Here is a 12,998-nt window from a genome sequence, read left to right on the forward strand (position 1 = left end):
AAATTAAATTTGTCTCAGCTCTAAATGATTTCAAATGCATATTGATAAATTTAGCTTATTTTTACTGGTACTTCTTATATTTGCATATTCAAAACTCAATACTTTTGTGAACTTTGTTATTATTGCTGAAGAGAAGTCAGTCATCTCTGCTTCATAATTGCAAAAGATTTTCACTTTTAGTTTTATAAACACTAATTAGAATGATTAATTGGATACATTAAATTTTTTTTTACATTATTTGTTTTGTTCCAACCACCTTTGTTTACACACCTGCCTTTGTCATCTGTTTGCATGTGATCCTTTTCAATACATTTAGATGCACAAATATCAAAAAAGATTACATACCCTTTTGGAAAAATGAGATGGTTCCAGTTCTTGTTGTAAAAGATTGCACAATGCGGTTTTCATGTTGAATGACTAACTGAATGAGAATACCATGGCTCCTTTTTGTTCTTATAAACGTATTGTTCACTCAACAATGCTTAAATTTCAGAACACTCATCTAGAATATTGTCCCCTGGAGACTCAGAGTCTTGGATTTTCAATTTCACAATCAAACTTAGAAGCAACTGTACTGCTGTCTTTGTCTTTGCAATCATCTTTTGATTCATCTGAAAATTCTGAAATATCTATTTTGTCAGTTTTTCTTTTTTCTATCATTATGTGCATAACATGAAAAATGACTTCTTAACTTTGGCATTATTGACATTTTGGGCTGGATAAATTTTTGTTGTCAAGGACTGACCTATGCACTGTGCGGTGTGTAGCAGTATTCCTAGCTTCTATAAACAAAGTGCTAAGAAACAGTCTTCATTTAGGACAATGAAAAATATCTCCACACGTTGTCCTCCTCTGGGGGGCAAAATCACCTTTAGTTAAGAACCACCATTCAAAACTTTCCTCGCAGCTCAGTCTGTAAAGAATCCACCTGCAATGCAGGAGTCCTCCTGCAATGCTGGAGACCCAGGTTCGATTCTTAGGTTGGGAAGATCCCCTGGAGAAGAAAAATGGCACCCCATTCTGGTATTCTTTCCTGGGAAATGCCATGGACAGAGGACCCTGGCGGGCTACAGTACATGGGGTTGCAATAGTCGCACATAACTCAGCAACTAAACCGCCACCACCAAACACACCATTCAAAGCAAGTTTATCATTCTTCTGTTGTCTTATTCTTTTAGACATTTTCTGTCAGAGTTAGGAATAATTGAAAAATGATATTGAAATAACTACTCAGATAATGAAGTAGCAAAATGATTTGAGACATATGAAAAATAAGATTACTAAGATCCCATAATGTATTTTAGATTTACAAAGGAGTCCAGTGGACCATTACAGTAATTTTAAGATAGAATAATGCTTATCCTACTTAAAAAATTTGTAAATCTTCTATTTATTTTTTAGGATACCTCTTAAAAAGAATAAGAGTCATAACACATCAATCCTACAGATAGAACGTGTTAGTTGCTCAGCTGTGTCATACTCTGCGACCCCATGGACTGTAGCCCACCAGGCTCCTCTGTTCATGGAATGCTCCAGGCCAGAATATGGGGTTGGTTGCCATTTCCTTCTCCAGGGGATCTTCCCCACCCAGGGATACAACCCAGGTCCCCCGCACTGCAGGCAGATTCTTTATCAACTGAGCCGCCAGAGAAGCCCACAAATAGAATAGTTAAAAAATATTCAAAAATTAAATTTGGGTCCACTGAATCTTAGTGATAGTTAGGAGAATTGAGAGAATCATTCTTGAGACCTCAGAGTTTAACTGACTTAAATTCACAAATGGGAACGCTTCATAAAATACCTGGTATAAAGCTTTAATGGAGAAGGCAATGGCACCCCACTCCAGTACTCTTGCCTGGAAAATCCCATGGGCGGAGGAGCCTGGTGGGCTGCAGACCGTGCGGTTGCTAAGAGTGGGACACGACTGAGCAACTTTAAATACAGTATAATATTATTTCTAGTTAGTGATGGCCTTTAATGTAAGTTTCTCTTCCACTCATTTTAAGGATTTGAGATATGTTTGATCTATGTAATAAGATGTTTATAGCAATAATAGTAGCTACTGGTGGCTCAGTGGTAAAGAATCTGCCTGTTAATGCAGGAGACATGGAAGATACAGATTCCGATCCCTGGGTCAGGAAGATCCCCTGGAGGAGGAAATGGCAACCAACTCCAGTATTCTTGCCTGGGAAATCTCAAGGACAGAGGAGTTGGGGGGCTACAGTCCATGGGGTCTCCAAAGAGTCATACACAACTTAGTGACTGAACAACAAACAAACAAACAACAAAACTGTCTACTGAGTTCTTATTATATATCCAGAAACGTAGCTAAGCCTTCATTTATTCCATGAATTGTCTCCTTTTTATCAAGGAAGCAACTGTCAGATACAGAGACTGAGGAACTCATTTAGGTTCCCATAGTTAATAAACAGAGCTAAGATTTGAACTTGGGTCTTTCTGCATTCCAAGCTTATGCTATTTTCACCTTTCTTTATTGTTCAGATGTCTAGCAGTAGTACATTTTTTCAGCATAATTAGGGAATAAATAAGTAAACTTTTCAAGCAATAGTCTCTTACCTCATTGAATGCCACACATTTGCATTTTTTTAATGCAGTAATAATAGTTTATATTATACAAAATAGCTTCTGACTTATTTAAACATTTTAACTATTTCATAATATTTTTGAGCTTTAGACTTCTTTGAAAATAGGATGATTATTTACTTGGAAAAAATATACATGTATATGAAATTTTACTTACAATTTCATAAGTTTTGCAGACTCTAGAATGTCATGTAATTTTGGTTAAGAACTCTTGTTGTTGTTCAGCTCTGTCTAACTCTGTGACCCCATGCCAGGCCTCCCTGTCCTTCAGTTATTTTGGAGATATTCTTTTTTAAAGTTCATGAATTACTTGTCTGCTTGATAAAGACTGTATTATTAAATACAATTGGACTTCTGACTCATGTTTCTATGGGCATGAAGTAGTCTACCATGCTGTAACATAAATGAACTTTTTAAGAGGGGTTCATTTTGCCCTTTTTACTGAATTTTTTGAATTTCATCCCTGGGCTGTTTTACCTAAAGTTTTACTGTTGTTTTTTTTTTTCCTCTGAGTGAAGCAACCAGAAGGTGTATGATTGTTTTGAACTTTTCCCCCTACTTTTTAGATACTTTTCTGTTGTTGCTGGTTGTGATATTGATGGGTTTGCTTTTGCTGTCTTTCATTCTCTGTTATTTACCTATTCTTTTTCTCTTTATACTTGTGGTAGAACTGAAGACTTACACAGATATTAAGGTGAAGAAAGGTGCTCTGAAAAATAGAGCAAACCATCTAATAGCTCACACACAACTATAGTTTTCATTTGTGTCCAAGTTTATTTTTCATTTGCGTGGGTGACTCATTTCTATTCGGTTACTGTAGGTTCCTTTCATCTTCTGGCTCTGTCATCTATTAAAGCCTTATTGTAATATACATTCACTTGATGGAAGGGGCAGAGCACAGAGAAGGCACATCAGTTCTTCTAAAAGCACAAGCCTGGGTATTAAACATAGCATTTCCACTTATATTCTATTGGCAAGAACTTAGAAGCACCTAGGTGGCGCTAGTGGTAAAGAACCTCGCCTTCCAGTGTAGGACGTGTAAGTTTAATTCTGTTAGTTTATAATTTGCTATTTTCCAGTATATCACCTGATAAAGTTGTTTAACCTTTCTGATTCTTGAATTTCTTTCTCTGTAAAATGGGGGAACACATAACATGCATCACTCTGAGTTGTGAGAATTAAATGTTAGTTTGTGTAAAGTAGTGAACACTGTTATTGATGCAAAGAAAATGCCAAGTCATAGATGTTATTGTTATTAATGATATGCACATTAATAATGTGAACAGTAACATTGATTATTGTTATCATCTTCATCATTTATGTTTAGTTAGCCAGTCACAGTCATCTCTTTGATTCCCACCTCTTTCTTTAGTTAAGCTACTGAAACCCCTGAGTATCTTTTTTTCCCTTTAGTCCAAACAGCTTTATTTAATCCCTTTTAACAGCAGTTGACATTCTTTTCTCACAGATGTTATTATTCAAAGCAGTACATTTCTATTTCATTCCTAGTTCCTCTGTTACTGCTTTATTATTATTATTTTAAAAGAAATGTATAAAATGTTGAGTATTTATTAGTGTAAGTCAAATTTATGCTCTCTTTTTCTATATGTGTGTTTTGTATTTGTCTTTCAGAGTCAAAAATTACATGTTCAAACAGCAGGAGGCAAAGTGATCTGCCTGGGAACGGTTTATGGAAATATAGATATCCATGCATCAAATAAAAGTGTGAGATTGAAATTTTCATTTTTAGTAGTTACAGTTTTGTTTCAGGTTGGCTCACATAGAGGGTAGATTCTACAAAATTTATGGTGTAACTTCCCCTTTTTAATTCATTTTAGTTTATTAGTAAATTTAAGTTTGAAATAGATGATTAAATATAAAATTTAATTTTAAATTTGTGTTTTAAAACTTTTGTTATTAGTTCCTTATTTGGAATCAGTAATATCTTTAAATACTTAATATTTGTTTAAAATTTTTTTAAATTGAAGTAGAGTTCATTTACAATATTGTGGTAATTTCTGCTATATAGCAACGTGATTCAGTTATATACACATATGCATTCTTTTTTATATTCTTTCCATTATGGTTTATCCCAGGGTATTGAATATAGTTCACTGTGCTATACAGTAGGACCTTATTGTTTATCCATTCTATATGTAATAGTTTGTGTCTAACCCCAAACTCCCAGTGCCTTCTTCCCAAATATTTAATATTTAATTCTGATTCTGAAGAGATTTTTTTTTTTTATCATGGGTTAAAATTATTCATTAAGTAATACTATGAAGAAGTGAAATGAAGTGAAAGTTGCTCAGTCGTGCCCGACTCTTTGTGACCCCCATGGACTATACAGTGCATGGAACTCTCCAGGCCAGAATACTGAAGTGGGCAGCCTTTCCCTTCTCCAGGGGATCTTCCAACCCAAGAATTGAACCCAGGTCTCCCGCATTGCGGGCAGATTCTTTTACCAGCTGAGCCCCAAGGGAAGCCCCAAGTAATACTATAATTGGGATTAAGTTTTTCTTAGTGTTAGGTTTATTTGAGTATTTTTGTTTACCCAATACCTGTTTATTTTGCCTTTAGGCAATTGAAGGATGAGTTTCAAAACTCAACTTTCTTCAGTATTTTCCACAAGATGGCACCATTAGATAGCATTACTGTTTTCCAAATGCTTTTATTAGCCATAGGAATTTTCATTTTTATAAGACAGTTTGCCTTTTTCTTTCAACTTTTGTTGCTTTCTCTGATTTACCATAGTATTAAGGGTAAAAGTATGATTTTGAAGTATAAATTGTCAACAATTTATCAGCACAATCGGTAATATATTGAATCTTTTAGAAAGGTGTAAGCCACCTTTTGAGCTTCCCAAACAGTGGTAAAGACCCCCCTGCCAATGCAGGAAACATGAGAGACTCCAGTTTCATCCTTGGGTCAGGAAGATCCCCTGGAGGAGGGCATGGCAACCCACTTCAGTATTCTTGCCTGGAGAATTCCATGGGGTTCTTGCATGGAGAATCCCATGACCCTGGAGGGCATGGCAACCCACTCCAGTATTCTTGCCAGGAGAGCCTGGTAGTCTGCAATCAGCGGGGTCGCAGAGAGTCAGACACAACTGAAGTGACAGCACACAGGCACAAGCCACCTTTTGGGGCTTCCGTGGTAGCTCAGCAGTGAAGAATCCAGTTGCAATACAGGAGACAGAAGAAACGCAGGTTCAATTCCCCTGGAATAGGAACTGGTAACCCACTCCAGGATTTCGCCTGGAGAATTCCATGGACAGAGGAGCATTGCAAGTTACAGTCCATGGGGTTGCAAAGAGTTGGTCACAACTGAGCACACAAGCCATCTTTTATTTTACACTTAGATAATTTGCATGGCTCTTTTGTCATAAATTTGTTCAGTTCCATACTCAACCATATCCTCAGATGATTGGTAGAGAGGAACTGGAATCCTATACGTAGATTATTGTTGGCATAATTAAACAAGGCAGGTTATCACACTAATTATTATACCTTTCTATTTTTCATAGCCTTTTCCTTAGGACCTGTGGGAGACTGTTTAAATCCAAACACTCAAATATATCTTTTTAAAAAGTGTTGAAAGACACTGCCTGGCTTTATGTGGCAGCTGTTTTGAGATGGCATTTAGCTTCACCTCTCTGATTGTGGTCTTGGAGGTACAAAAGGGAAATTGGACAACTGCAGTTGTAGAATAGTACGTAGTGATGTTCAGATGTAACTATCAAAGATTTAAATCATCACAGTTATTTACTATTTTTAATATTTTGGCCACTGTTTCCACTCATCATTTGTCTTCTGTCAACTTTCATGGTTTATTGAATACTCATTTATTCCTACTTTGTGTTTTTTTTTGTTTGTTTCCTGCCTAACTGAGTTTTGTGTTGTGCTAACAAATCTATTTTGATATTTCTTTTAGTTTATATTATGCATAGTGTTAATTTTTAATACATATTTCTAAGTTTGTGGGGCTTTATATAAAAATGCTTATAAAATATATTAATGTTTAATAGACAGCTTTCGTGGAAATGTTTTGGATATTTGAGAGGTAGCATAGTGAATTGGTTAAGAGCGCAAAATTGAGCATCAGCGTACTTGGGTCTGAATCCTGGCACAGCCACTTACTGAGCTCTTTACTTTCAAATTAGTTATTTAACCTCTATGTATTTTGGTTTTCTGGAAAATGGAATAATAATAATGGTGTTACCTCAGATGGTTGTCATGAGGATTAAATGAGTTAAAACATAATATAGATAAAGTACTTAATACAGTGTCTGGCATAGCTAACTCTGTTGTAGTGTTGATGATCATGTTGATAGAGGTAAATGAAACACAGGAAAGATAATTTGACAAGTCCTAAACCTCATGCACTGGAGAAGGAAATGGCAACCCACTCCAGTGTTGTTGCCTGGATAATCCCAGGGACGGGGAGCCTGGTGGGCTGCCATCTATGGGGTCGCACAGAGTCGGACACGACTGAAGCGACTTAGCAGCAGCAGCAAACCTCCCAGTTAACTTGACTGAGACTCTTTCATTATTCACAACATAGGGATGGTGGTGTTTTTTTTTTTTTTGCTCAAGAAGATTGTGAGAATCAAGTGGGCATAATAAATACTCAACAGTATTCTTTATGTATCATTTTATATGGAATGGTTATTTTTACATTGTATTGTTAATTTCAGTATCCTAAGTTTGATACAGAGAAGATAGAAATCCATATTATCTGATTGTTGAATGAATTGATGATACAGTTATCATTTGACCTTCCTTTCTTAGTTTGGACTACAAGGCCACAATTTTCCCTTAATACTTCATTTTAATTTGATAATGTTTATTTATAATAACTAGACTTTATGAGAAAAAGTTCTTTTTGTGTAGGAAGGCAGATTAATTTATAGCAGTCTCTCTCTAAGAAAGGTATTTTGGGGTCTGCTTTTTGTTCTTTCTTTAAATAGCTCCTTAACAAGCAAGCTGTACAGTTTAAATGAGTCTATTTTTCACTCTTTGTGCTATTACCATTAATATAAATCAGACCTTCAATATTTAAACTATGGTGCCCTAAGTTTAATTGTTCCAGTTAGTATCTGATACAATGCATTATATATGGCCCTCAATGAATTTTCTATTTCTTTAAAGTAATTTTATTGATTGATTGGTTAAAATATTATTGTGGCGAGGAGAGTTGTATTTTTGCTTGCTTTCATTTGCTTTGAGGATATTTTTTTAGCTTCCTACAGGGTAAAATATTTAGTGTTTAATGAACAAAGTAAATTTTTAGCTTTTTCTAGTAAAAAGCTTTTTCTAGCTTTTTCTAGTAAACTTCAGCTTTTTTAGTAAATGTTTAGTATTTTTTTAAAACACATAAGGAATGTCTTAAAGGCTTTATTTGATTGTGGGGAGAGTCAAATCAAAAGTTCCTCCTTTGCCAATTCAATTAAGTTTCAAATATTCTTTCAATATTTATCTTTTGGTATTCCCTAAAACAGCCTCACTGTTTATAAAAAGCTAGAGTATTCATACTTGTCTGCTTTATGGAAATACTCAGAGAATTTGAAGCTATGCATAAAGCAACTTTTCATAAAGAAATTTTGTAGGTAAAGGATAATTTTTTTAGAAATATTAAACCTTTATTGTTATACTGAAGAATGCAAAGCTTGTGTATCCTCACAAATCTGAGTGTATGTAAAATATCTATCCTTCTTTAACAGATTTATCAAAACTAGATTTAAAGTAAACCTGTGAATCCATAATTGGTGGAAAAGAAACTGTAGTAGATAAGAAGTAATTGGGTGTATTTAATATATCTAATAAAAGTCCATTAAAAAAGAAAATTCTATACTTCAAATCCAGATGGCAAAGTAATTCTAGTGTACTTACAATAACAACCTCTAGGTACTTTTATTTCTCTTTTCATATTTTAGTATTCTTGAAACTCAATTCTTATTAGATAATATTTTACACTCAACAATTTTTGAAGGAAGTGTTAAGATTGAATAATACTGATGCCAATGTGTTGAGAAACAAAGATGTTCTGCCTTTAAATACCTCAGTGTAATGCTTGAATCTGATCCTGGGCAAAATTGTGGCATGCCTTCCTGTGATTTAGTTTTTATGTCAGCAACTTTATATTAACAATCACTTTATGCTTATAAAATATTTGCTTAAAATACTATAAAGATAATCTGGAGTTCTTAATTAGATATCTTCATCAATTAGACATCTTCATTTTACATTGTGCTCAGTATTTGAGACATAAATGTGTACTAAATTTTGTTAGGGAAGCTTAGACATAAATATAAAAGTATTTCCATTTTGCTCAATGTAAAACTACTGACATTCGATGTAAAGGGGAAAAATTTTAGAAATAATAGTTTATTAACTGCATTAACAGATGAGAGGAGAAAAATAAAATCAGATAAAGTATATGCTAAAATTTAAAACCCATTCATGATTTAAACAGCAACAACAACAAGAAATAAAAGGGAGCTTCCTTAGTCTAGCAAAAAGGGATCTAGAAGATCTCTATAGCAAATATCATACTTAATGATGCAGTGTTGTAAGCTTTCCCTCTGAGAACAGGAATTAGATAAGGATGCTTACTTATAACTTCATCACTTCTATTCACTGTTGAATTGGAGGCCTGAGCTGTATAAGCCAAGAAAGAGCAAGAAAAACAATATGAGAATTGGAAAGGAAGAAATGAAACTATCACTTGTAAACAATATAATTATGCATATAGAAAAATTATTTTAATTCAGGTAAGTTATTAGAATTAAGTAAGTTTAGTGAGGTTTTGGATGTAAGGTCAAATACAAAAGCCAATTAACATGAAATGATGTTTAAAAAATATCTTTTATAATGATACTTAGAAAACAAAATATGAATAAATTTAACAAAATATGAAGAACTCTACCTAGAAAATATAAAACATTGTTAGGAGAAAGCAAAGAAGATCTAAATAAATGAAGGAATATAATGGATCTGTTCCACAGAGAACACACTGTTGCTCATAACCAGGTAAGTAGAGCTGGGGAGTTGAAGTCAATAAGTTGATTGCATGCTGTACATATTAGTTGCTCACTAATTCTGTTGGTACCATTTTCACTTTTTATTAGCCTTCATTTTATACTGATTTGAATCTTTCTCTTACTAGACTGTGACCGTAGATAAACTACAGGGAAGTTCTGTTAATATATCTACTGAAGATGGTTTGCTGAAAGTCAAGTATCTTTATACAGAATCATCGTTTCTGTCTTCTGCTGCTGGGGATATTACATTAGGAAGTGTTCATGGTAAGATGACAAAGGCCTAATACATCTTAGATATGCCATGTAACAAATTTTAAGAGATGACTCCATTTCTTTGTAGTTGAAGGAGGATCTGCAAATTAGGAAGGTGTCCCTCTAATTAATTAATTACAAACTAATCATTTTTAAAAACCCACAAAATAAAGTGACTCACAATATACTGAATTTTATTTTGTCAAGAAATTGAATATCATGTTGTTATACATGAAGCTAAAAATAATTCTGATTTTTAATACATTTCCTTGTAGAATGGAACAAACAAAGAAATGTGTGCAGGACTATTCAGAGGAAAGCATGATGAAGTGAAAGCAGTGTTAAAAAATAAAGAGGGGTTCTGAGTGTTTTATGTTATGATAGGAAAGCTAAGGATGAAATAAATTAAACATTTGTGTGAGAGATCATAGCAATTCAGTGATACTCAGTTCAGTTCAGTTCAGTCGCTCAGTAGTGTCCGACTCTTTGCAACCCCATGAATCGTAGCATTCCAGGCCTCCCTGTCCATCACCAACTCTCGGAGCTCACTCAGACTCACGTCCATCGAGTCCGTGATGCCATCCAGCCATCTCATCCTCTGTAGTCCCCTTCTCCTCCTGCCCCTAATCCCTCCCAGCATCAGAATCTTTTCCAGTGAGTCAACTCTTCGCATGAGGTGGCCAAAGTACTGGAGTTTCAGCTTTAGCATCATTCCTTCCAAATAAATCCCAGGGCTGATCTCTTTCAGAATGGACTGGTTGGATCTCCTTGCAGTCCAAGGGACTCTCAAGAGTCTTCTCCAACACCACAGTTCAAAAGCATCAATTCTTCAGCACTCAGCTTTCTTCACAGTCCAACTCTCACATCCATACATGACCACTGGAAAAGCCATAGCCTTGACTAGATGGACCTTTGTTGGCAAAGTAATGTCTCTGCTTTTGAATATGCTATCTAGGTTGGTCATAGCTTTTCTTCCAAGGAGTAAGCTAATTTTGGCTAAAATACTTTAGTGTATTAATACTAGGACCAGGTCCCCTCAGTGCCCTGCCATTTTCAGTGTTCTTTAATTAAATACAATCTTACAACTTTCAAAACATATCTCTGCAGTTAAATAATGTCACTTAGTAAATTTTGTGTTATTGAAAGAAAAGAGAACATAATGGTGAAGTAACATGGCAGAGGACATGTTGGTATTTAGTGTCACTCAGCATGCTTTTTAATTTCCACATAGCGGATGATTTAAGTCCAAGCATGTTTTCTGAAATACATATAGATATTAATAGAATTAAGAATCTCTTATCCTGGCAGGTAGTGTATACACATCTGCTAAATACCTTTTGGACCATTTTCCAGGAGTTACAAACAAACTTTTGCTGTACATAGTCCACACCCATTTAACTTCTATAGGAAAGCTGAATATTGTTGTCTATATACTTTGGTGAAACTTCCAGATTTTCATAATCAACATGAATTATTAAGTAGTATTAGAAAACCTGACTAGTGCTAACCATGCTGTATAGCAAACTGGCAAGTAGTCTTACAGTTAAAAAGAAAACTAAAAAAATGAGTACTTAAATGCTTGAAATAATTCTTGAACCTCAATTTCATGGTTAAACATTGTCAATCATTCTTGCAGGCTTAAAGTATTGAGACCAGAATAGCTTGTGTCCAGTAGAGCTGTACCTAAATAAAGCAAATCTTTTTCTTACTTATTCATCAGGGTTTTGTTTTTGTTTTTTTTTTTTTGACTCAGTTGTGCCTTGACTAGTTCTGGTACTTTGTAACTCCATATTTGAACAATGACTTATATGTAAGCATTGCATTTCTAACTGTCAATTGTAACTAAAAGTTCTGTACTTAATATATTAAATAACTTTTAGTGGAAAAGCAGTTCCTTACCATATTACATGTTGATTAACACTAAGGATAAGAACAGCTCTCCTCTCTTCAGAGAGGCCCGTTTCTTGCCTTTCCCTTCTGTGCCATACCTAGTTCCATCCTTGTCCCAAGGGATTATATGCACATGTTCCTTGAGTCTGGAGTGTGAAGATGGGATGGGTACAGAAGAGTAGCCAATGTTTTAGCCCTACATCCTAATAAGCTTAAAAGATAGAGTCATGACTTGGGGGAGGAAGTCCCTATGTTCTAGCTATGGAGTTTAGTAGGGAGAGATACCTCCCAAGGATCACCCTAAGCTGGAATGCTAAATATATATTCCAGTGAATTCTTTGTTGTAAGTGATGATGGTCATATAATGCAAATTAGATCCATGTTTTGGTTGTATTTAAATAAACTAGCTTGGGAATTTTTTATGGGAAAATAGATTGCTACTTCTAAACAACAAACTGGTTCCAAATAGGAAAAGGAGTCCGTCAAGGCTGTTATTGTCACCCTGCTTATTTAACTTCTATGCAGAGAACATCATGAGAAACGCTGGGCTGGAAGAAGCACAAACTGGAATCAAGATTGCCGGGAGAAATATCAATAACCTCAAATATGCAGATGATACCACCCTTCTGGCAGAAAGTGAATAGGAACTAAAAAGCCTCTTGATGAAAGTGAAAGAGCAGAGTGAAAAAGTTGGCTTAAAGCTCAACATGCAGAAAACAAAGATCATGGCATCTGGTCCCATCACTTCATGGGAAATAGATGGGGAAACAGTGGAAACAGTGTCAGATTTTATTTTGGGGGGCTCCAAAATCACTGCAGATGGTGACTGCAGCCATGAAATTAAAAGATGCTTACTCCTTGGAAGAAAAGTTATGACCAACCTAGATAGCATTTGAAAAGCAGAGACATTACTTTGCCAACAAAGGTCCGTCTAGTCAAGGCTATGGTTTTTCCAGTGGTCATGTATGGATGTGAGAGTTGGACTGTGAAGAAAGCTGAATGCCGAAGAATTGATGCTTTTGAACTGTGGTGCTGGAGAAGACTCTTGAGAGTCCCTTGGACTGCAAGGAGATCCAGCCAGTCCATTCTGAAGGAGATCAGCCCTGGGATTTCTTTGGAAGGAATGATGCTAAAGCTGAAACTCCAGTACTTTGGCCACCTCATGCGAAGATTTGACTCATTGGAAAAGATTCTGATGCTGGGAGGGATT

The 12,998-nt window shown here is 35.2% G+C and overlaps 1 protein-coding gene across 1 annotated transcript in view; it reads left to right on the plus strand.

Moving 5' to 3' along the window:
• FAM185A (family with sequence similarity 185 member A) overlaps positions 1-12,998 on the plus strand; it is a 71,857-nt gene that overhangs the window by 5,602 nt on the left and 53,257 nt on the right. Inside the window, exons 3-4 of the mRNA XM_040260765.1 lie at positions 4,237-4,329; positions 9,772-9,910. Coding sequence (XP_040116699.1) covers positions 4,237-4,329; positions 9,772-9,910 — 232 coding nt within the window. The remainder of the gene's footprint in view (positions 1-4,236; positions 4,330-9,771; positions 9,911-12,998) is intronic.

This window comes from Oryx dammah, unplaced genomic scaffold (genome assembly GCF_014754425.2).
Source record: "Oryx dammah isolate SB20612 unplaced genomic scaffold, SCBI_Odam_1.1 HiC_scaffold_18, whole genome shotgun sequence".
Lineage (NCBI taxonomy): Eukaryota > Metazoa > Chordata > Mammalia > Artiodactyla > Bovidae > Oryx > Oryx dammah.